Source organism: Lepisma saccharinum, chromosome 13, assembly GCF_977018435.1.
Source record: "Lepisma saccharinum chromosome 13, izLepSacc3.1, whole genome shotgun sequence".
NCBI lineage: Eukaryota > Metazoa > Arthropoda > Insecta > Zygentoma > Lepismatidae > Lepisma > Lepisma saccharinum.
The window spans coordinates 52,551,485-52,577,852 of record NC_139241.1 but is presented as its reverse complement, the minus strand read 5'-3'; the positions used below and the strand labels follow the sequence as shown (position 1 = coordinate 52,577,852).

Below are 26,368 nucleotides of genomic sequence, written 5' to 3'. Positions count from 1 at the left end.
AGTTGATATTGTCTGGACGATATTTTTTTCAATATAACAATATATTGTTTGGACGATATATCGCCCAATACTACTCCAGAGCACTAACCAATGACTTCAGTGAACCCCCTAGAGTTCTGAAGTACTTTTCTCTACAATTAAGTTTCTATCCCTATGACCATGGGTGCATTCCTTAAGTCTTAACGAAACAAACAAATTCAATGAAGATAACTGGGCTCGTGAACCTCATGAAACCAGTTATTTTATAGACTTAAGGACCACACTAGGTGAAACCGCAGCTGCTGCATTTTCTTTATAGAAAGTTTCAACACGGCATCCAGTGGAAAGCATGTCCTCTTTACAGAAATACTGCAGGCATTGTTACTCATTTTACTCAGATTTTTCCCAATAGTTGAGGGACACTCATCTTGTGCATGTTGCTTCATATTTACCTCTGTTCAAATTAAGTTGTGTTTTCCAAACTAGTGCAGTTTCAAGCTATTATGCACATAGAATTTACAACCTTAACTGAAGAAACCATCCACCTGGTCCATGTATATTGTGCGAGAATGAACCTCACGCATCACACGAAAATTGACTTAGGGAGCACCATAATTAACTTCAGCAAGTTCACGACAGGACTTGTGAAATGGTCAGTGGCCATAATTAATTTAACATGTTAAACTTATGTGACTTTTGGAACGTGCCCCATATTTGTACTCAAAATGTAGTGAAAGAATATATACATTAAAAAGTAAACAATGGACAATGTTCAATTGAGACTGAAGGGTAGTAATAATTAGAGGTAGGACTTTAATGCATGATAAAATACCAGAAAATGCTCTATAAAAATGCAATAATGACCCAAAGACACGAAAAATGCTCCAAAAAATTTCCAAAATGATCTTTTGCAACAAGCTGACATGTTCATTGTACCAGTCCTGCATTGCAATGAGTAAAGCTGTCAAAGCAAAATAAATGCAGATTGTCTCTTAACAAAAACTTGAACATTTGGTAAGCTCCTTCCCTTGTCTACCGATGCTAGAGAGCCTTCCCTGAAGTAAACTACATCACCAGCTTGCAAATTTCTCATTCTCCAGACAAAAAAAATCAGCAAATGTACATAGCGTACTAAACCAAAATTACTCACAAGAAAACTGTCGTCAACTTTGCATCCATTCCATGGATCCCACGTGGCTGATGGAGGAGACCAAGGTACAACACCAGATCCTTCTTCGGGGGTTTCGTCAGTCTGCATCTCCTCTGCTACACTACCAGTCAACAACGGGATCGAATTTTCACCTTTAGGCTATAAAGAATGAAAGTGATAGCTTAAATTAATAAGGATACAAACAAATCTGACTTTCTAGACATGAAAACAATAACAAAATGGTGCTGCAAATCATGAAATATTGGACCGGTAAAATTATGAGCAATTTAATTCATAGATTGATATACTGATCTGCTTATATTCAGTTATACGAGGGCTGAGCCGATATACCGGGTGGTCCATTTATAATGATAGTATGGAATATCGCATGCAGAATGCATCCAATCGAGAAATTGCACAGAATAAAAGTTTGATACTATTGAGGGGGTAAGTCAATGCCGCAAAAATTTCGTCGCCGCCACCAACCCCTTAGTGGGGGTGGGGGTAAATTTGAAATTTTAAATGGAACACCCCCATTCGTTTTACATATTTGGATTCCGTGCTGAAAAAGAAGAATTTTTTGTTTGAAAAATTTTGTAAAAAATTGCAAACTTCGAACATTTATAAATATTTGGTAGTTTCAGATTCATGTTGTTCCCTTTATGTAATAACGGTTTTGGTTTCCGTTGAGAACATTGGATAAACGAATTTTATTAAAAAAATGTGTGCAAAGAATTCGGCAAAAGAAAATTGTTTGCAATTTATGTTTTTGTGTATCAATAAATAATATTAATTTGTTCCAACTCTTTGGTTTCAAGGAACAATTTCATATAAACAACACTACTCACTACTCCATTCAGGATCGAGCCATGTTGGACACAAAGTTTCCTGGTCGATGGATAGGACGTGGAGGAACCGTTTCTTGGCCAGCTTGTTCATCCGATCTCACGTCGCCTGATTTCTGCCTTTGGGGACTACTTAAAGAAAAGTGTTACCACGAAGTTCCAACAATGCCAGAAAACATGCAGCATGAATTATTGATGCTTGTGCCTCTATCACTTCTGACTATTTGGGACGAATTGTGGAGCTTCAGACACCATGTTTTAAAATGAATTGAAGAGAACGGTCATCATTTTGAACATTTGTTCCTTTAAACATTTATTTGTGTACCTCAAATGATAACTAATTTGTAGTAACATACTTAATTTTGTTCTTCATATGAAATTGTTCTTTGAAACCAAAGAGTTGGAACAAATTAATATTATTTATTGTTACACAAAAACATAAATTGCAAACAATTTTCTTTTGCCGAATTCTTGGCACACATTTTTTTAATAAAATTCGTTTATGCAATGTTCTCAACGGAAACCAAAACCGTTATTACATAAAGGGAACAAAATGAATCTGAAACTACCAAATGTTTATAAATGTTCGAAGTTTGCAATTTTTTTACAAAATTTTTCAAACAAAAAATTCTTCTTTTTCAACAAGGAATCCAAATATGTAAAACGAATGGGGGTGTTCCATTTGAAATTTCAAATTTACCCCAACCCCCACCCCTAAGGAGTGGGAGGCGGCGTTGACTTACCCCCTCAGTAGTATCAAACTTTTATTCTGTGCAATTTTTCAATTGGAAGCATTCTGCATGCGATATTCCATACTATCATTATAAATGGACCACCCGGTAGATGCCGATGTATTGGTATTGGATTGACTTCATGTACCGATACCAGCTGGTACTTTTCCAGCGATCTGATCTACAAAAATACCATGCTGTTGCTGTCCCTTTGAACGATTATAGTACAAAGAACTATAATACATACAGCAAAAAGTTGCATATCAGCACATAAAGAATTTCTCCAAGCTTGCACTCGTAATAGGCCTCATTATGTAATTGTAGATTTATCCACTAGCTGGCAGTATAATGCAGTTAATGTAAACATGGAGTGCACTGATGAACACAAAGCATTCTGCAGCTTAGAATTCACTAAATGTGAGTCGACTGTGATGGTACAATGTATATTTCGTATGAAATATAGATCAGACAGACAAGACAATTTATGCATGGTGCAACAAGTTCAAGGAGACTGGCTGCCTGTCTGATGGGCCAGGCAGGACCATGTGCCAGGAACTTGTTTCAGGATTGATGCCTTCTGTGTCACCAGGAGTTGCACATATCGAGAGGCTGTAAGGTACGTACTAAACTTGGAGAGATTCTTTACGTGCGGATATGCATACTTTTGTTGTATGTTATACTTCTTGTACTATAAACATTTAAAACCCCCAGAGGGAAATTATAAATCACCTGTACAGTTTTTCTACAAACTGCAGATGCAAAATAAATGGAAACTTCAAATTTTGCATAACTTCCACAATAATTAGGCTCTGCAAAAGTGTATTTTTGTGGACCGCACTTAAGACCACAATGCCAGAAAAATATCAACCGGTACAGGTAAAAAATCCACAAAAATATCAACTGGTACAGGTAAAAAATCAAAGATATTTTCCGATATTAATATCAATGATATCAGGTAATATTGATGCCAGGACTTGAACCTGGTTCAAGATTACAAGGCCTGTACTCAACTACTTCAGCCAACAAGGCAACGCAGATATCTGAAACACTCTACAGTAAATTAATTAATTAAAGCTTACCAACTCAGGAAGTTTGATGTCCATATTCTCTAAGTATTCGAAAAGCTGCTTCTCCAATTCTGGGGCAAGTTGAGCCTTACCCCTATCTCCTTCTTTTGGTAATCTCTCTGATTCACTAGACTTCAAGTGACCCTGGTAAGATTCAATGATGCCCAACCTGTGGAGCTGCGCCAGACAAGCTAGAGCACAACACTTGATGGCGTTATCTCTGTCTGGTGCTGTGCCAATGCCTTTAATTGCTGGTAAAGAAAAGCAATATGGTACATAAATTACACACAAAAATTCACAACTATACTCCACGCTGCAACAGCTTGAGGGCCAAAGTCTGCCAAACAACCAGATTTTCTGATTGCAAGGTCAGTGCAAATTATCAGTACAATATAAAAAGATTTTATAAAATACTTAAAGGTGCTTACGTTGGTGAGTATTAATTTCGTGAAACTACATTTCGGGATATAACTAATGCCTTCAGCAGGTAGACATACTATGCCAATTTAATTATGACATTGGCTGCATCAGACAAGGCGTGGATCAAGAGGTATGGTAAAAATAGATAAAAAGGTTAAAAACCACTTTTTCAGGAGTGGCTCGATAGATGCTGTACACTAGACTCAGGCATCTCATGGAATATCGAAAGTTGTGTGGTGCATTTCCCCTCTTACTTCCTTTTCCTCCCATTACTTCTGTTGGGTTACGTCATATCTAACTCGAAATCTATTATTTTGCAAGACTTGTTAACCACGGCCGAGGTGACCTGGAAGATGATTTTTTCCCTTGTTGTGTCCCACGTTTTGAACATTTTTATCCACTTTTCGTCAATGTTCCCATCTTCTCTATTTAATGTATTATCCCTCCCTTTGCAGATATAAGCTGCCTTGTATACATTCTACTTAATGGTTCATGATCGACCCTCCTAATTTCCTGCTTCTGAATTTCATGCTCTTCTTCAATTATGTGTTCTGAAAGTCCGGTTCTTGGCGTTCCTTTTTTTATATCTTTGTCATGTTCCCCCATCTAATTTTCATGCTACTCTTTCTATCTTTTCTGAAATTCCTTTAAAATACGGAATACTGATGTATTTGTGTTTCTTATTCTCAGAGTTGGTTTCGTTATCCTGCATCTTTCCTCCTTTGTTATCATCCATTCTTTCCCCATCTTTTTTGCATTTTTTATATGCTTTCCTACGTATCTTATTCAAGTTTTCCTCTTTATATCCATTCTTTTTTCCAATTCTATAGATCCATTCTTCTTCTTTTTCTCTCTCCTTCTTTTGACTGCATAGTCGTATTCCCTGGATGAAAAAGTTAAGAAAAACATTATGTTTTGTTCTTTTGGCGTGTTCTGACTTGCTATGGATGTATAAATCTCCGGCGAGAGTTTTATGAAAACCCCCGGTTCTAATTTTTGTTCCGGTTTTGATGATTTTTAGATCTAAAAAGCCCATTTCATCCTTTACCATTTCTTCTATTGTGAATTTAATTCGGGCATCTTGTTTCCCCAGTTCGTCAAATAGTTTCAGAAGATTAGCCTTTCCCCCTATTACTAAAACGTCATCGACATATCTCCCGAAATATTTAATACTTCCTACCATTTGATCTAGAGCAGTTTTTTCTATGAAGTGCATGAATACCCCCGATGCGATCCCCGAAATAGGGTTGCCCATGGCTAATCCCTCTTTTTGGATGTATACTTCTTCGTTGAAACTGAAATAGTTAAATCTTGTACATACGTCAAACCACCGTATGTATTCCCAGGCTACAACTACATCCACTCCTTTCTCTCTAAGCCATCTGAATAAACAGTCCGCCACATTGTCTCTAGGGATGCTGGAATAGAGATTTACCACGTCAAAACTCATTATTTGATCGTTTTTGTGTAACTCTATTTTTTTGATCTTCTCCTTTACTTCCCTTGAGTTATTAATACTGAATTCTGTGTTATTTCCTACTTCTTTAAATTTTTTCACTAAGTTATATCCGGGGTGGGAATACCTAGGGATGATCAGTCTTAATGGTACCCCCTCTTTATGGGTTTTTGGAATTACAAAAGCAACCGGGATTTCTCCCTTTTTACAACATTCAATTAGTTTCTTCTTCTCCGTTCTTGCAAGCATTGTACTAGTTTCAATTTCTTTTTTAAATTCCCTCCTAATTTTGTTGACGGGGTTCCTGACGCAGCCTATGTCATAATTAAATTGGCATAGTATGTCTACCTGATGAAGGGATTAGTTATATCCTGAAACGTAGTTTCATGCAAATCACATACTCACCAACGTAAGTACTTTTAAGTGTTTTATAAAATCTTTTTATATATTGTACTGATAATTTATACTACGTGAGTAAGTCGCACCTGCATGAACATGAAAGGTCAGTGCATCGAACCCCATCGATATTGTTTACTATTACTTTCAAGCAGCAACATAGTTGTCCTCGCGATGGTTCATCAACACCCAATTCTTGGAGATCCGATAATTGAACAGGGAACTGTTTACACCAAAGACACGAGTGGTAACCATTTGCATAAGCAGGAACTCAAAATTGCTGCTCAATGAGGAACTAAACCTGGGTTATCAACATTACATGACATATCACTACTGGGATTCAGTGAATAATTTAACACTTATTCACCATTAGCCTCAATGACAAGAGTTACCTTCAGTGTGGAATTTGGAAGTTGGTACAGTTTAATGAGCATAGCCTATCGTTCATCATGAAATTACATTTTGAATTTATGTTGGGCTATAATCACACCGCGTCCCTTGTGCATGTGTGTTGTAACCACTTCTTTCAAATTCTAACTGCTAGCTGTCATGTTCTCTTCATTGCTGAATTATACTTGCACTCCTGACAAATTACGTTGTGCTTTTGTTTATAGCCTCGAGAATAGCACGGAATAATTTACATGCACACGGTCAAAATTTTTATAAGGATTCCTCTTCGGATTTCACAGTTAGTGACTATTTCAATCCAAAGAGGAAGTTTTTAGGTTATTTTCATTACTTATTAACTGTATATTACCTATTCAAAATATCTTTTCAGTAGCTTTTATACTACTTCCAAAAAACTGTTACAAAAAGGAATTCATAAATGTGAGATTTTTTTAATGTAGCATATTATACATCTGTAGAAAGAGGACATGAAAATTTAAAAAAATGTTAAATACCGTATTTACTCATGCATAATGCACACTTTTTTTTCCAAAATTTTTGCTCCCAAAACTATGCTTATTATGCACAGAATAATTCGGACAGCCAACATGAAACCGTACAAGGCCATTCCATGATTTTGTGGCACTTGCATTGGTTTTTCATGTTAACAGAACCCTATCATGTTATATATTGTTTTAATGCTTAAATCCTGCAGTTTCTGAATATGGTAACAGTATTACATACAAGATCGTGACACTAATGTGAAAAGCGGTTGAAATAACTTCATCACAAAATGAAGGAACATTCTGATTTTTATGGTACTTTGGATGAAGGAAAAGATAAGGAGAAAGAAAATAATAATTAAAATGTATTACTGGCCAAATAATTTTATATATATAAAACACAGGAATGGGATGAGAAACAGTGTCAGAATGGCGGATAAACACTAATAATGAAGGAGACAGTAAACACTTACCACACGAAAATAAATAGTTTGATATTTCGTGACCTAGGTCGCAATGTCATCGGAGAAGAAAGAGATTGTGGTTATGAAGTGTAGAGGCACAGAATATTGACTGGCCGTCAATATTATATATATTATATATATATAATGGTTAAAGCAAGGAGGGCCAAAAGGGCTAAGTAAAAATCAAAGAAGGTAAAAGAAAACACTCACCGGACAGTAGAAAAATTCAAAATTCAAAATATTCGCTAACTTCGTAGCATCATCGGTGTGAGGAGAAAGAGACGGAACCAGAAGTTGGGGACCTGCAGAGTTGCCAGGTCCCCATCGAAGAAGAAGTGATGCGTAGAACGAAAAAAAACACTGTTTCGTCACCAGGCTCGTCGTAAACAGACTGTGTGTAGGAAGAGTTGGGAGGGCGGGAGGGACGGGATGGTTTGGGAGGGAAGGTGGGTGAGGGATGGGCATTACTGGGTGGCCTTGTTCAGGCCAGGTGGAGTGGTTGCACTCATGGCCAATATATAGGCCCTCTCCCATCTTTTGCGAACAGAGGTGTTGGCTGGTTGGGGTAGGAGATGGATGATCACTACCTGGAAGCAGTCGTTGAAACTGATGTTGTGGTGGTTGGTGTGGACGACGACAGTGAAGTCCAGGTTGTGGGTGGAGGAGCGGTGGTTATTGATGCGGAGGTTGAGGGCCGTTGATGTTTCCCCCAGGTAAAAATCACCACAGATGTTGCAGGTGAGGATGTAGATAAGGTTTGAGGCATGACAGGTCCCTTTGGGATGGAGGGTAAATTTGCCAGTGGCCGTGTGCACCTGGAGGGTGTGAGAGGTAATGAGGATGGGGCAGGTCTTGCACCTGGGGCAATTGCATTTATGGGCAGGGGGGTGTTGGATGTGTGGTGAAGGAGTGTTGTGGACCAGGATGTTTTGGAGGTTGTGGGGGGGGGGCGTTTGAATACCACTCTGGGTTTGTCGGGAAATATGTTTTTGGTTTCAGGATCACTGTGGAGAATTGGGAGAAGAGAGTGCAGTGTGTGCCTGATTTTGTTGAGGTGGTGATGATACTGGGTGATGAGTGCAGGTGGGTTGGTGGCAGCAGGTTTCTTGGTGGTAGTGTTGTGTGAGACAGCTCGCGATATTTGCTTGGTGACCAGGATGGAGGGATATCCACAGTTGACCAGGGCCTGGTGTAGGCGGAGGTTATAATTCTGGCGGGAGGTGGGTGAAGTGTTCAGATGCTGTCCCCTGAGGGTCAGAGAGAATGGAATGGTTTTTTTGGTGTGGAACGGGTGGGAGCTGGAGAAGTGTAGGTATTGCATGTGGTTGGTGGGTTTTATGTGGATCGAGGTAGTCAGGTGCCCTCCCTCGATGTGCACGTCCACATCCAGGAAGGTGATCTGGTTTGGGGGGTGCGTCCAGGTGAATTTTAGGGAACGGAAGTGGTTAAGTTGGTCCAGGAAAGCTGACAACGATGGTTCTCCATGTGTCCAGAGCATGAAGATGTCATCGATGAAGCGGAGCCAGAGGAGGGGTTGGGGGATTGGGTAGCCAAAAACTCTTGCTCAAGTTTGCCCATGAAGAGGTTTGCATAGGATGGGGCCATTCTGGAACCCATGGCTGTACCTCGGATCTGTATGAAATTTTGGTTTGCAAAGGTGAAATTGTTACAAGTGAGGACAAGGTGGGCTAGGTGGTCAGGAAATTGGTGCTGGGATTGTGAGGGTTTGGCCTGCTATTGAGGTAGGATTCTATGGAGCGGAGGCCATGGGAGTGAGGTATGTTGGTGTAGAGGGAAGTGACATCGATGGTGGCAAGGATGGTATGTGGGGGCAATGGTGGAAGGGTGCTGATTTTCTGGAGGAAGTGGCTGGTGTCACGGAGGTAGGAGGGCAGAGCTTTCACAAGAGGCTGGAGATGGGAGTCAACAAAGGCTGAGATTCTTTCTGTGGGTGAGTTATAGGACACAATGGGTCTACCAGGGTTGCCAGGTTTGTGAATTTTGGGCAATAAATAGAAGGTGGGAGTGCGGGGATTGTCAGGTATTAACATGGCAGTGGTACGAGCTGACAGTTTCACACACGAAAAAATCATGTTGTTTCCTCCCTAGGCTGTAGAAAACTGTGAGTGGTGAAAGGTGTAGGGGGAGGTAAAGGGTGTTGCTGAAGGTGAGGGGTGATTGTGGGGGGACATTACTGAGTGGCCTTGTTCAGGCCTGGGGGTGTGGTTGCACTCATAGCTGATATGTAGGCCCTCTCTCATCATCTACGTACGGGGGTGTTGGTGGATTGAGGCAAAGAAATAAAAAAAATTCTAGAGATCCAGGTATGGATTTGTTAAGTACCAATATTATCTTCCATGAAATTGACTTAATTTCTCTATTCTCTATGATTTGAATTCAAACTGCAAAATAGTGAATTTGGAAAATTATCACAATTCACAAGCTAGGGAAGGATTATGGAATTTTATCATACGCAGTAAGTTTAAAATAAAATACTTGATTATTTTTTAAGTTACGACTAAATGAGATTAGAGTGAAGAGTCATTGATTAAGAAATACATTTTGTAATTTATCCGTCTCCTTATCCATTCCGGGTACATTTTGTAATTTATCCGTCTCCTTATCCATTCCTGGTATTATATGTTGATATTTCCACTGAGGTTTGGAACCCTCTGCTTGCAAGAACCATGAGTGCGGACTCATTTTTCGATGCATAAAGCTACTTCTCTCTTCTCTGTAAATCAAACAACTTAACTCTTGCATATAAGTGAAACAATTGAATTGTACAAAAGAAAGTGTCACATTTCCTTACATTATCAATGGGATTTCTGCTTCAGTACAGTAATTCAAGTGAAGTACTGTGAAACTGACAACATGCAGTTATACCATTATTGCTGATGAAAAGGGCATGTAGGTATTAGAAATTTCACACAAGCAATTTATAGAATTGCATTGTATAGGTACCTGATTTAGCTAACCAAAGATTAAAATAGGAACACACTGTTAATAACAGCTTCCGAAAGTTTATATACGACGGGCATCCTGAAGAAAGCTCCAATGGTGCCTGTATGCAGCACTAGTGGGAAGAGAGCGACACACGTGAGGGCAGGAAGAAGTGGCATGTACCTGCAATCTGGTACAGTCACAATGCAGCTGTTCTAGGACAGTTCTAGGTTAAATATTGCAGCTCTCATACAGTCTTCCACCGACTGTGATGTAGCCGACGCATAGTAATCAGATTTTTGCATGCTCAGAATTTCGCACAGAGCTGGACATCATGAGTGAGTGATAGCATGGTCAGACGATGGTGCAGACAATTCACAGAAGGCCAATCGGTTAGGAATCATCATTGCTTTCACAGTGTTTCTTGATATCTTCTGTTACATTAAATTTTAAAGATGGTGGCTTACTCCACTTATGAAAAAGAAAACTCCATGTCGGTCTATGTTACAATTTTCATTATTTAATTTATTCCAGGGTTCTTCCGCAATGAACAAAGCTTCCCAGACATTCAAATCTATGTTTCCTGTCACTCTTTTTAAAACTCTTCTCTTTTTAATCAAATGCTTCTCTTCAATGATGGGAGATGACAAACCTGTCCTTGGATTTAAATTTATGTCTAAATCATTTTATTGTCATTTTCCTTGCTGTTTGTCCTATATAATCTTTTGAACATGAACAACTTATATTATATATTATTGTGGTATCCACATCTGGTAGAGATTTTCTCATTTTGTATTCATTAAATGTACATTCCAAACTTCAAACAAAAAAAAAAAAGGTAAAGTGTTCCCCTGTACATAGCACCACGCCATGAAGGCGTATAGGGGGTGTGGGGGTAACGCCCCACACTTTCTTGATCCGGTCGTGAGTGGGGGTGATGTGATCAGCATCACGCCCCTGACCGCCTTTACCCCCCAGGGTTTCCCCCAGGTACCCATGTTATTCGACGCTGGGTAGGCGCCGGGGCCGTACAAGAAAAATTATTGATATTTGATATGTTGATATTGATATTATAGACGTTGATATGTCGGTATTGCCGTTATTAAATTTGTTGGTATTAAAATACATGTTGGTCTGTACATGCATTCTGTTGCACTTGATAGTGTTTCGCAACAGCTAAAAGTACAAACAAGCAGCAAACAGTACAGAATTCATATTCATCCCTGTTCAGTTTCCCCATCACATCATGATCCTGTAGGATCTACCTTCTCCATACTCACATTCACTAATCACCAGTGAGTAGAAGCAGAGTGGAAATTATAGATTTTTTTCTTTGTGGAGTTCTGATAAGAAAAATGAACATTCGATACATGGCAATGTGGAACTCTCTTCAGAAGTCTGTGAGAAAGTTACTTATTGGCGGTGTATCACTACTGAAAGAGATTATTTTATCCTAGTTTCTTAGGACTTGGCAAATTCTTATCTTGCATTAACATCACGAATAAGAATCCAAAAGTTGAAACTCGCACCTATATTGTATTGAAATTCATAAAGACGTAAAGTCATCTAGAAAGAGGCTGTTGATGGGAATGGTGTGAATGAAATAAGAAAGAGGAATGGGTAGTGACCTATATTTAGAAAACTTCTAAACACTATACAACAATCCATATTTAGACTTAAAAAAAAGCATTTCTTTTATTTATCTAGTTTCTTGTTTTTTGCTGGGAGGGAGGGAGACTCGGTGACTTGGGGGGGGGGGGGTGTTTGCCCTGCCCTCTTCTGGCGCTCTCACTGCTCGTGTCAAAACTACAAGAAAGTTTGTGCAGTGACACGCTGTATATGTAGTTTATGCTAAATCGAGATGAGAGTCATTTACAACTCGAGACTGAGTCATTGCCAAGCGTCGTCTCATAAAGATAGCTAACACAGGTAACCAGCAAGTTCTATAAAGTAGGAACATTACTCTTTTTATTGGTTGTTGAACATATTTGCTTTCCATGTTAATCAGAGGCAATCTTTCATCATTCATAACTCAAGTTCTGTCCCCACGGTGAGTGCTATACTTGTCACCATAAACAACCTTGCGCTTGACTTAACTTGTACATTAGGAAAGTGACACCATCACCCAAGCTCGCTTATTTTCAGTTCTCAATTATTGTGGTTAAGACCTGCAGACTCCCTTGTGTTATGGGCTCCTATTTTCGCCAAAAGAACAATACTATTCTCCGATTCTCCTAGATAACACTAAAATTCAATTAAAACTTCAAGCTAAAAGATTTAGATGTATCGGCATTGTCAGTATCCTCCATATCAATATTCAATCGAAATCGCACAGCCCTAGTTACAAATCATAGCTAGTTTTGTTCAGCATGAATCTCCCATACAGTCAAAGGGTAGCACTAGTAGAAGCGGTCACAGGTTTGATTCCTGGTGGAAGTCACAGAATTCCTCTGCTGACCCAGCATTGTGAGGACGATTAAGCAGCTACTTAAAATGAAGCAGCAAGCTTCTGTCTTGAACACCAAAATACAGCAGCCATGGTATTCACAGGTCACCAAATGCAAGGGCAATTGACATGTGTGGCCCTCAGAGGGCTGTTGCACCACTGAGTTTAGTTCAGACACATCATGCTATAAGATTGTGGTAAAAAAAAGAAAAAAAAGGAGGGGTGGGAATTATCAAAGAATCTAATTTTGTTTCACAAAAATGAACATTACCACTTGAATAAAATTCACGCTAAAAGTTGTGACAACATTTAAAAAAATATGTATATGGTATAGACTAATCTGTTCCCTCATGAATAAATACACATCCAAACATGTTCTAGGAAATTCTACATTCAGAGACATACTTCAAAGTAATTTCAACAAAGAATGTAGGCTCGACCAGGACTCGAATGCAGGGGTCACTGGCATACAGTATATAGGCATAGTTTTGCCCATCCACTTGGGAGGGGCTAGCTGGGGCTAACTTTATTCATGTTTTAATCCATTACAAAAATCATCACAGGTAATCCCCATATCATCTTATCCGAAAGAAATGGAATTGTTAAATGGAATATATAAGCTAAAATATATGGTTGTAAATTTATTAAAGAATACATTTCTTCTTTAGAATAAAGAAGGTATGATTTTAATATGTAATAATATTAATGGGTAATCCTTTTCATGATGAATTCATGATGAAAGTTGTGCAAATTACTCACAATTATAATATTAAAATATATTAAAAACTTACGTTTTGCGAGTATCTATACTGCTTCTGCTACGTTTCGGGACGCCACTGCTCCCTTCTTCAGGCTGTTCACTTTTAGGTTATACTCAAATTCATAACCTCGTCGACCTTTTATTAGGTATAGGATATGGGATTGGTTAAGTGTGTGTGGTTAAACAGTCATACTTAACACCCATAACAGGTGTGCGTCAATTTTACCATGCTGTTTTCCTGATTAAAACTGCCCCTTGTAACGTTAAAACTTTTAAAACTAAATAGCCACGGCCCGCGTGTGCTGCAATTGCAATACTTCCAAGTTTTCCTCGTAGAGCGTGAGGCCGGGCGCATCCCCTCTCCTTCCCCTCCAGTCTTTCCCCCCTCTCCCCCTCCTATCCAGTTCACGCGAAGTCAAGTGAGAATTCCTCTTCCATTTGAGCTTGGCGTGCTACTTCCGGGGTTACGTTAAAACCTATTTTTACGTATTCCTTCCCATCCCACTTTTTGAACATTTTCCCCCACATCTCGTCAAAAAGAAGGGCTAGCAATGGGAAACCCAGTCTCAGGAATCGTCTCCAGTATATTTATGCATTTTATCGAAAAGATAGCACTTAGCCTAATAAATAGGGGAATTAAGTTTTACGGCAGATATGTAGACGACATCCTTGTCATTGGTGAGGAGGAGGAAGTAGATAAACTATTCGTAAACTTAGGGGAGCAAGAGGAAAGAATAAAATTTACTAAAGAGGAGATGGGTGACCGTAAGATTAGTTTCTTAGACCTGGCAATTCGTTTAGAAGGAAAGAAAATTTACACAGGGGTTCACCATAAGGCATTATCGGGAGATCTATACATCAACAAAGAATCGGCCCACGCCAACAGAACAAAGAATAACGTATTTCAAAACTTCTTCTTACGAGCTCACAGATTATGTAACAACCAAGCAGATTTGCGTAAAGAGATAGAATGGGTAATGAAAATAGGAAAGAGGAACGGGTACAGAGAAGAAGAGTTAAAGGGGAATTTAGGTAAAGCTAAAGTCACATACGGGAAAGAATTAGAAAGGAATAAAAGGAAGAAAGACAATAAAGGAAAAGAAGAAGAAGTTAGGGACGAAGAGGGGGAATATAAATATGTAGGCATTCCATACTTTCCCGGAATATCAGAAAAAATTGAAAGACTTGTAAGAGGATATGGTGTAAGGTGTGGGATGCGAGCTCCAAAAACTTTGGAAAAGCATTTCACCGGGTATAAGAAAGATGGACAAGAGGAAGAAATAAATGAGGGAGGGATGAAGGGGGTGTACGGAATAGTTTGCCAATGCGGGAAGGAATATGTGGGTCAAACAGGAAGAAGCATGAATGTACGGTGGGGAGAACATGACAAAGATATAAGAGAGGGGGTTCCCAAAACGGGGCTCTCCGAACATATCCTTGACGAAGGCCACATTATCACCAAACGGAAAGTGCTTAGGGAAGAAGAAAAACCTTTAAGAAGGAATGTATATGAAGGGTCATATATTTGTAAGGGAAAAGAGAATAAATTAAACAGAGACGATGGGAATATCGACGAGATGTGGGGGAAAATGTTCAAAAAGTGGGATGGGAAGGAATACGTAAAAATAGGTTTTAACGTAACCCCGGAAGTAGCACGCCAAGCTCAAATGGAAGAGGAATTCTCACTTGACTTTGCGTGAACTGGATAGGAGGGGGAGAGGGGGGAAAGACTGGAGGGGAAGGAGAGGGGATGCGCCCGGCCTCACGCTCTACGAGGAAAACTTGGAAGTATTGCAATTGCAGCACACGCGGGCCGTGGCTATTTAGTTTTAAAAGTTTTAACGTTACAAGGGGCAGTTTTAATCAGGAAAACAGCATGGTAAAATTGACGCACACCTGTTATGGGTGTTAAGTATGACTGTTTAACCACACACACTTAACCAATCCCATATCCTATACCTAATAAAAGGTCGACGAGGTTATGAATTTGAGTATAACCTAAAAGTGAACAGCCTGAAGAAGGGAGCAGTGGCATCCCGAAACGTAGCAGAAGCAGTATAGATACTCGCAAAACGTAAGGTAATCCTTTGTTTATGGTACTGAGCAAATTATAATGCTGCAAGGCATTTAAAAGCACAATCTACATAGGTAACGAGATAGTGAACATTTAAATTCCTTTAATTTCTATTCAACAAAACTTCACGTTTTCCTAGTTTTACTACAACTGTGAACCACTTGCGACTAGATTCGTGAAGAAAACTTTAACATGAACTTAGAGAGGAGAGAGGGGATGACTTAGTTGGTTTGCCATCTTAATAATCTTACAAGTGTTTGCAAAGAGCTCCCCAGAATACTATTTAGTAGGCTGTAATTAGTTTCAATTCATTTAAATCTTACATGCAGATCTTCTTTGTTTACCAATATACAATGAATGCTTATAATTGAACGTTATTTGTTTATTCAAGGCCACCCGCAAGATTTTTCTCAGGGGAGGGGGGGGGGCAGTACTTAAAGTGAAGGAAAGGTTTTCAACAGTTTAGAGAATTCTCATATAGCATCCCCACCACTAGGATAATTTGCATAGGCACTTAATCTGCCGTCTTTCACCGCACCCCTGTCCCTGTCTTCATGCTACAATTTCAAAAGTCTGAATTGTATGAAGTCTTTCCAGATGTCTCCACCCCCTATGCAGGCACCATTGTGCTTAATATCTAATCGAAAATAAACCAATGCTATTATAAGTTTTGTTAATTCAGATTATAGTCCAGTACCGCCTATTGGCAAATCAGAAACCAAATAAAAATGAACAGCAACGTATAAGTCTTGCCAACATTTAATGAGCAGAGACATATTAAAAAAATTGCTTAACAAATTCATGTGTAATTTTTAGGGGCATGCATATTTCGTTTTTGACGAAAAGACGAAATTTGAAAAAACACATTGTAGTGTTAATTTTTCATGTTTTTGAAAGGTGTGAGGTGCATTTTGTGACCATATTTTGTCACGAAATAATGCAAAATGAACTGCAAAAAGCGAAATTAACTCTTAAACACGAAATTCAGGGTTTATTCACCGCCGTGACACCTTCCGAGGTCTGAATTATCCTGAGAGTTATGCAATTTCCGGAAAATTTTAATTTTGCTGTTAATATTGGAGAAGCAAAAATGGACTCCTTTACACAGAAATAAACTTAATACTCTGATGATTACATAAATGTGCTATTAGAAGTAAAATGTTAATTCTGTGGAATAAGTGTAGTTTTTAAATCAAATTTAGGATTATTTTCACAATTTTAAAACCAATATGTCTTTTTATATACCACTTTTCATCCATTTTTTCACCGCTATAACACCGATATTTTATTTTATTTACCGCTTTTGAACCCGAAATTGACTCAGTTTTTGTACCGAAATTTTGCCTTTTTATTTACCAAAAATATGTGCCTCTAGTAATTTTATATGTAGATACATAAAGGACTCTGAAATTAAGTGCACTAAAGTGGAACATTGTAAGTATTATGATGCTTTCGGATCTTAAGAAATGTCCATTGAAGAAGTGAATAAAGGAGACGAAGAATTACGGACTATTACAAAATTGAGAACCTTGCAAGTTACTGAATTATCGAAAAGGCGCACTATTCTTGGACTCTATGTAGGCTTAAGGATAAATTCATTTTTTTATTAAAACAATTACCATTTGTGCTTGAAAAAAAGGTCTGAATGAAACAAAATTTGTAAAAAAGACCATGGCATGACGGATGTTGAAAGTTGCTATCTATAGGCAAAATATTATTTAATTATCCTGAAAACTAGGCTTTTAAATGAGGACCATCGACAAAATAACTTTTATACAACTCTGGCCAAGTGACTTTAAAAGAAAACTGATTATGACATTCGAAGCAGGTTTTATATGATCACTTTGCCCATGCATTCTTTAAATTCATTTCAGAAATTCAATAGTCTAAGCTTGTTTCCTCGATGCCTAACTTTTGCTATTAATAAACTCTCTATTAAAAAGAATGATCATTTTGACATCAATTTGCCTTAATTTTACAAGCAGTATGAGCACAACATCAAATAATGATTTTCCAATAATTTCCAATCTACAAAAGATGATTAAGATTTGGTGTTGTTATTCAACCAGCATAAGCACTTGTCCTTCCACGATAATCTTCCTGTGGGTTACTTGAAACAAATAAGCTTCTTCTTACCTCCAGAAGAATGAATCTATCCCAAGACTCCAAGAGACACCTGAGATTCCAAGCCTCTATAGAAGTGATCCATAAGATTCACACCCATCACCAGGAGAGTTGAACACAACTTTCAACGGCACCGCCTTCGTGCAAAGAAAATTCCAAATAAACCTGGCACATCTGCATACATATTGGTGATGCAGTGCAACGCACACAAAAGACTTGGAAGAGAGTGATTTCGCCAATGAACTGTAGTGATCACCACTTAACAAAACAATTACGCACGATTGAATCGCTTCTACAGGATCATGCAACATTAAGGCATACATCTTTAAATGTCCCCCATGCAATACAAATCCAAAGAAACTAAATTCACTTCTTTGTGACACTTTTTCCCTATCAAAACTGCTATTCTGTTTAAGTCTCCACAATGACTGTTTTTCTTTTTCATGTTCGAAAAAACACAATTGCAGGAACTCATTGTTGAAAGGCTACATTTATGTAAACACTAGTTGCAATGCCACTATTGTGAATATTTACCTAGCACTCCAAGGTGGAAGATCAAAAGAAATAAGGGTGATAAATTTTCTTTGAAATCTTGTTTCGGAACATATGGTCCCTGTAAAAAGACACATGAACTTTAACTTTCATTGTATTCTTTCCTTATCTGTGACTACCACACCACAGAAGTAATACAGGAGTGTTTCATGAGACTTATCTCATTTCTATGTGCAGTTTCTCTTTACTTAATTATTTTATGCATATGTCACATGTGTTTGGGGGGGAGGCTAATGGCTGGTTCTGGGGGGGGGGCTTAGTCCCCCCACCATCCCCCCACCTCTACCTGACTATGCTCATGATACTGTGCCATTCCTCTACAAATAGAAAATTCAGGCAAAACTGGAGCCAGCTTTGTAGCTCCGTTGGCATAGCAATGGCACAGTATATGCTAGAGACCAAGCTTCGAGTCCTGGTCAAACCTACATTTTGCACTAAAAGTTCTACATAGAACATTTTCTGTACGTGCCCAACAGTAGCATGGTTTATTTCTCAAATATTATATTTAGTTTTGTCCAATTGGGACTTTAAACAAAAGAAAATGGGTCATAAGTATTTTACCTCTCTTTTTTTTAATATAAGAATAGTAATAAAAAAGTAGAATTATGCACTACAGTTACAGAAGTCTTTCTACTCATGTTCCACTTATGAATATTAAATCAGAACACATGACCAATAAATGATGTTTGATTTTAATTTAATAATATGAAAAACAATATTTTTTTAAAAAAATATATAAATTAAATAACAAAATTTCTGATATATATATATATATATACTTACCCATGTTGAGATGTTTGAGTGGAATAACCATCTCTACAGATTCACATCTAAAAATAAATATTAATAGAAATTAGAATAAAAACTACAAACTTGTCACACTGTATTTGCAAGCATTATAAAATTATAATTTAAAAAAATATATGTATGGATCTGAAACAATTCAAGGTTCAACTCCTACTGAAGGCAATAATTGGGATATGATTTCCATTCTTGGACTTTATATTTTCCTGCATTTTAAGTTGTTTTTTTTTCACTTTAGTCCCCCTATATATAAAACATAAAACTGACGATTCACTGTATTTGTATGTCCAGCAATTATTTTCTTATAGCATGACTAAAAATCGAAATGACTGTCTTAAAATAAATATACATAGAAGAAGCAAACGTAACTTACTCTTCTTGCTCTTGGGATTCGGATAATGCATACTCTTGCGTTAACTTATTTAAATCCATGAAGTATTTCAATTTGGTGCGTGCCACCTTGAGAGTCCAATTTCCACATTCTTCATATGTTGCATTTTCTGTACTCTCATTCTGGAAATGAAATCAAAATTATTCATCATCTGAATGTTCACCAGTGTTGTATTTACATTGCATTTTGTTATGTAACATTGTTCTATATGCTGGCAGTAAAAATCAGGATGTATGATTGGAGGAGACACAAGAAATGCTCGAAGTGAGAGGGATCTCAACATTTTCATGAAGCATCCCCCCCAGTTGTCTCACAGTCACCATGTTAAACCATAGCAGCATCCTCCCAGCTAACCCCAAAGCTTGTTCAAAAGCTTGTTCTTTTGAAAGGGTGGTTCTTTCAGAGTGTTATCTTCATATTTCAGTAAGCTCAAGTACATTCTTTGTAAATAAAATCTAACAGCATTATATAATTTTCAATGTTTGAATTTAAACATGGAAACATGGACATAAAGCAATATACGAGGGTTGGAGAGTAAGTCATGGCAACCCAGTATTAATTCGACAAACGAAGAATGTATTAAAAATTTGTTATATACAACTGAAAATCATGAAAGAAAACCCAAGCAACCCTGTGACATACACATGTATTAAAGTACAAGTTACAAAAAAAAACTGTCTGGCCCTGTGACATACACATGTGCACATGTTACAAAAACTTGTCTGATTATGACAAACCTTCGAAATAATCTCCCGCATTGTCCACAGCACGCTGCCATCGATGTGAAACACATTGAATACCATCAGTAGCACAATCCTTTTCACCATGCCTGAAGCGGGTGATCTGTCATCGCACAGCATTTTCAATGTCCATACAGGTCGCATATCGTGTACCATGCAGTTTTTCCTTCACCTTGGGGATGAGGTCAAAATCACACGGTGGCAAATCTGGTGAATACGCTGGGTGCTCCATCTCTTCCCATCACCATCGGTGCAGTAGGTCCCGTACACAAGCTGCCTTATGTGGCCTTTCATTATCGTGGAGTACGATTGCATTATTAAGTAGATCTGGACGCTTCTCCATAACAGCACGTCGTAGATCACAAAAACTTCAGGCATGGTGAAGAGGATGAAGCTGCCGATGGTATTCGATGTCTTCCACAACAATGGCAGCATGCTGTGGACAATGCAGGAGATTATTTCGAAGGTTTGTCATAATCAGACAAGTTTTTGTAACATGTGCACATGTGTATGTCACAGGATCAGAAAGGTTTTTGTAACTTGTATATTAATACATGTGTATGACACAGGATCAGACAGGTTTTTGTAACTTGTACATTAATACATGTGTATGTCACAGGGTTGCTTGGGTTTTCTTTCATGATTCCTACCAACAAAATAACTATAATGAATACTCTTTCAGTTGTATATAACAAATTTTTAATACATCCTTCGATTGTTGAATTATTACTGGGTTGCCATGACTTACTCCCCAACCCTCGTATATATATATATAGCACATGCATGGTGTTATCACCTCTTCCTCACAGTGTTGCTACTTTTACAACCCACATATAATTTCAACATTTGTACCCTCAATGATATTCTCCTCTCTCAAACTATAACTGAAATTGATTTGCTTTATTTCACTTCACTTTTGTGCCGTTTTTGGCTAATTTGCGAAGATGAAGGTGAGTGATGATGTGATGAAACATGATGAATGAACCCTCGCAAACATCCATGCCCAGGCTCGGGATTCGAACCCGGGACCCCTGGCATCGTAGCACAATGTGTTAACCACTCTGCCACGGGGGGCGGCATATCTGAAATTGAATACGTAGCATCGAACTTTTTGTTTCCAGTGTATCATGTACAATTTGAATTAATGGCCACTAAACTTAGTCACAGAGCAAGCTGTGGTGTATTTTGGCTGTCTAGTCCAGTGCACAGTGGCCCTAAAACTGAGACAGACACTGAAACAGATTAGCAGGAAATGGCAAAAAAGTCCAGTTTTAAAAACTAATAAGCTAATTGGGACTGGACCTACAGGTTTACGTAAACATTCAATCAAAATTACAGCAATTACAAGTAGTTCTGGGTTATATGAGTCAAATTAAATCCTATTCTTCTAGTAGTAGTTCTTAAGTATTACATTTAAACATCTAAACTAACAAATGAAATTCAAAGTGAAATAGGTGAGCTGCATTTGGCCATTTTTTACTGGAAAAACAACCATTCATAAGAACTGGATTTTTGCATCTCTCCATTCCATCTGAGGTGTAATAGGAAGGATGGGGTGGAATAACGAAACTGTTTGACAGCTTCTCTTACATATAATACGTATGAGCATTAGAGTACTATAATACGTATATGAGCATTGGAGTACTGTATGGGACCACTTTCGCTCGCTCAAACTCAATCGAGTCTCACACGCGAGTGTATAGAATCAATTATTATTTTAATGTGACAATAATCATAGATATGGATAAAGGACCACAAGGGCCAAAAATAACGAGTAAAAGAGGAAAGAAGAAACACTCACCAGACAGGAGTAGAAAAAAGGTTCGTGAATGTAGTAACAGAGTGGCCTGCAGTGTTGCCAGGTTCAGAAAGGAAGTGTAGACAGTCCAAAAAAGAACATGGTTCTCTCTCCAGGCTTGTCGAAAACTGTGTGTTGGGAGGTAGCAATGTTGGCAGAGGCAAAGGGTGGTGATGAAGGTGAGGATGGGGACATTACATCAGACCAGGGAATGTGGTAGCACTCATGGCTGATATGTACGACCTCTTCCATCTTTTACATACTGAGGTGTTGGTGGATTGGGGCAGATCGCTACCCAGAAGCAGTCTTTGAAGGAAATATTATGGTGGTTGGTACATACGCCAATGACAAAGTCCGGGTTTTGGGTGGAGTAGTGGTGGCTGTTGATTCGGAGGTTGAGAGCCGTGGATGTATCCTTCACGTAGAAGCCATCACAGATATTGCAGGTTAGGATATAAATGAGGTTAGAGGTGTGGCAGGTTCCTTTGGGGTAGAGAGTGAATTTGCTGGTGGCAGTGTGGATCTGGAGGGTGCGGGAAGTGACAAGTATTGGGCACGTTTTGCACCTTGGGCAGTTGCATTTGTGGGTGTACGTCCACGAAAATTTGAATCTTTGTATCCTCTTTCCTCTTTTACTTTTTAATATTCCTAGTAGGGATGGGCCGATACCGATAAAGTAACGATATAAAATTTATCGATACCGATAACCGATATTCTACCGATCAGATATAAAATTAGAAATGGTCCTTGAAGAACCTGACAGGTTCATTGACCTCCTTAATAAATGTGTGTTTTGAGGTGACTGCAGTGAAAAAGAAATTGCATATTTAGACATTTACTTTTTTAGAAATTAGGGCATGGAGATTATCCATAAAAATTACAACAAAATGGCAGAATTTTCCACTAAATTATCAGATATTTATCGATATATCGAATCTGCAAAATAATCGGTAATTTTACCGATACACCGATATGCCTATATCGGCCGATACCGATAAAGTACACATTAATCGGTCCCATCCCTAATTCCTAGACATAATATCCAGCTTGGTATTTCCAACCCACAATCATCTATTTCGTTTTCATATATTACTGTGTATTGGTAAGATAGACAAAAATATATTAGCATTAGCATTATATTCACCTCACAATCCACATTTGAGAGCCCGCTACAGATAAATTACTGTTACACATGAACTACTGGAATTGAAATGTATACCAATTGCTTTTCCTATTCAAGTGTTATTCGCTTGAGCAAAGAAGCTATCAATTCTGTATGCTATCTAGAGTCGTCCATGTGAACTATGAAGATGCCCGAGCAAAAGCCCTCACTGCAGCACTCCACTGACCATATATCTTCAATCATACCTCTGTTATCTCTTCCCAGTCAAGAGTAAAAGTTTCTTCTTCCAGCTTCACCTGAGAAGCCTCTTCCTCTTTGGTGTTTGGTGACGGATTCAGAATGTTGGTTGTGGATGCACTGGATCGCAGAATCTTGAAAGAAATTCAATATAAAGGAAACTTTATTACAAAAACAATACAATAAAATGCTACTTTAAAGTAGTTCTTTAGCTCAGGAACCAGGATGAAACATTGAGACAAGAATAAAGAAGCACATCACAGAAACTCCTGCAAAATTAATGACCCTAAATACAGGATGTAAATTGAGGTTGAAGAGGTACAGATTTTAACCACTACCAACTAGACACACACATATACAGTAGTGTTGGACAATATATATCGTCTATTGTGATATTGAGAAAATATTTTCCACGCGATATCAACTAGATGATATACTGTCACGATATTTTGGCAATATCTATCATGTCGGTGCTATATCGGCACGATACTTGGCGATATATTTTGTTGAGATGATATATTGCCGATATCACAATACAGAAAAAATAACGTTATTGTATCATCTGTGATGATATATCGTGATATCAAATTTATGTAAGGCCCATTCGTAATATACAGTGAATACAAGATCAAAATTTCAGTGCAAAATCTGACTATATTTTGAATTCAAATGCAGTATACAGTGGAACCTTGATTTTACGTTTTGCAGGGGACCAAGTTGACAGAACTTAAAATGCAGGAAAACGTAATCCAGAAAAATTGTATAGCAGTTTGCTCTACTGGGATCATGAACATTGAATATGGAAAAATGTAAAGCTGGGGAACATAAAATTGGGGTTTCACTGCAAATAAGAACAACATTTTGCTGTTACAATGGTGAATAAAACTTAAAATTTGATTTTAAAACCAAGGCTCAGATTCTTGTGGTGTGTCATGTTTTTACTTCTGCATGAACATTTAACAACTGAAATTTGATCCCTTTGATTCAAATGAATCAAAAAATGCAAGGTTGAGGACCTTGTTGATTTGACATCTAATGACCCTACTGAGTAAGTCCCATTGCATCTATACGTTTACATATTGCAACAATTCAGTATTTATCTCTATTATTGTAATTTATCTAGAAATGAACAAAAGACCTATAAAATAATTGATAAACTTAAGACTACTTGCCAATATAAAGAATGAAAGAAAGACAAAGAAAAAGAACGAAGGCAGGAAGAGACAAAAAAAGAGAAGCAAAGAAAGAAAAAACATTAAATTAAAACTTCCTGAAAAGTTGTGAAAATTGTTGTCCAACTAGGAATCGTATCTGGGTCTTACATGCCAATGCTACACTACTGAGCTACGAAGTCAATCTCAGGCATCTTCGCAATTTCCACAACATAAATCTCTCTGTAAATTTATAATGTCCATTTCTGGTATGCTACAACTTCTCTAGTGAACACTACTGTTTCAACAGATTTAGTTCCTTCAATATTAATTCATATCAATATGTAAGTACAGTCAACTCTCGATACAACGACCTTTCACAGTTCCCAGGAAAAGGGTCGTTATTTCGAAGGGGTTGTTATTGGAATTTGCACCAATTTTCAGCTTAAACGGAGCTCAAACGAAAACAAAGATTCCTAGGAGACTGTAACACCATTTATCCTGGTAGTTATACAACCTGTTATGCAGAGGATGCATGTTGTGAGAAGGAAAATAGAACATGAAAACGTTTTCACAAAAAAGGATTTAAAATAATGTTACTTTCTTTCAATTGTGCACAGGAAATTCTTACAATTCAACAATTCTAGTTCATCAGAAACCCGTTTGCACTGAGACCTATGGAAAAGAAAAAATCTCTCGCTTATTGCAAGCGAAACTCAAAGAATATTGACACCAGTCACACTCACACTGGTGCCAGCAAAAGTCGGGAGATAATCGGGCAGAATGAGCATTGTCTGTTACAAGATTAACTGGTAAGATAAAATCTCTCGGGAGAAACAACACAACCTTTCTAGGCACCCGACAAAAAAAGGCGGGGCTGTATATTTCGTTCTGGTTCAGCTGTGTAAAATACATCGTAAAAAAAAAGTCATGTTTTCTTTGCTTTAACCAACTTCGTAGTCAACCCCCTTCCCTATTCAAGGGAAAAATGAACTCAAAACAAGCTTTATGAAACCTGTGCACTTTCTTCTCTCCCACATGAATGGTTCTGAAGAAAAGCGGCAATTATATTGTGTGCATTTCTTTCCAACACGCTCAGTGTGTTGAGGAAGTTTATTCTTGTCAGATGCAAAATAAAATTTACAGGAAGGCGCAAAACATGAAGTTGTTTTAACTGTCGTTTTTATTTCTGGAGATCAAATTTCGTTATCTTCAAATCAAAACAGCTTTGCGAGATTCAAAACAATGACTTTTTGCTTCATGCTGGATGGTCATTGCTGTTATCAGTAAGTGGTAGCTTTGAAGACGCTAGACAAAACAATGCTGCCAGCTGCAGTGTAAAAACAAGGAGACCCGCTGGAAGTTCGAGCAACAGGTGGTCGAAGAGAAAATCCTCAGCATTTTAAGATAGCGCAACTGACGAAGACTGAACTTTTATCAGCAGTGTGAAGAAGAATGAAACGACCCTTGCTTTACGTTTTACTATGCAACAGACAATAATACAGGCAATATTTCCTATGCAGTAAATAGCATTAAAAATAAAAAATAAATAGGACCTGAATTCTGCAATTACACATTGCCTCTGTGACATTGTCGTGCACACCAGTGGCGGAGAATGAGCTGGGAAGGGGGGAGGCTTCTTTTTTTTTATTTACTTGTCCTATGGTTTTTTGTTCGTTTTCAAGAATGTATCCAGAACTGGTTTCCCCATTTTAAACGTCAAAAGAAAGGAAGAGGGGTTCACTTCCACCCTCACCTGAAATCACCCCGTGTGCACACACAAGCAAGAAAATCTTGGCTGAAACAATCATCATTGCTGGCCCCTCC

General features: G+C 38.1%; 1 protein-coding gene across 3 annotated transcripts in view; it reads right to left on the bottom strand.

The window, feature by feature from the left end:
• Window positions 1-26,368, bottom strand: part of LOC145997285 (dosage compensation regulator mle-like) — a 144,314-nt gene that overhangs the window by 101,934 nt on the left and 16,012 nt on the right. For all 3 annotated transcript variants that reach the window (XM_083134175.1, XM_083134176.1, XM_083134177.1), the window contains exons 4-8: window positions 23,399-23,524; window positions 19,475-19,614; window positions 19,081-19,127; window positions 3,785-4,023; window positions 1,130-1,288 (exon numbers count right to left, since the gene is read on the bottom strand). In XM_083134175.1, the coding sequence (XP_082990301.1) occupies window positions 1,130-1,288; window positions 3,785-4,023; window positions 19,081-19,127; window positions 19,475-19,614; window positions 23,399-23,524 (711 nt within the window). The remainder of the gene's footprint in view (window positions 1-1,129; window positions 1,289-3,784; window positions 4,024-19,080; window positions 19,128-19,474; window positions 19,615-23,398; window positions 23,525-26,368) is intronic.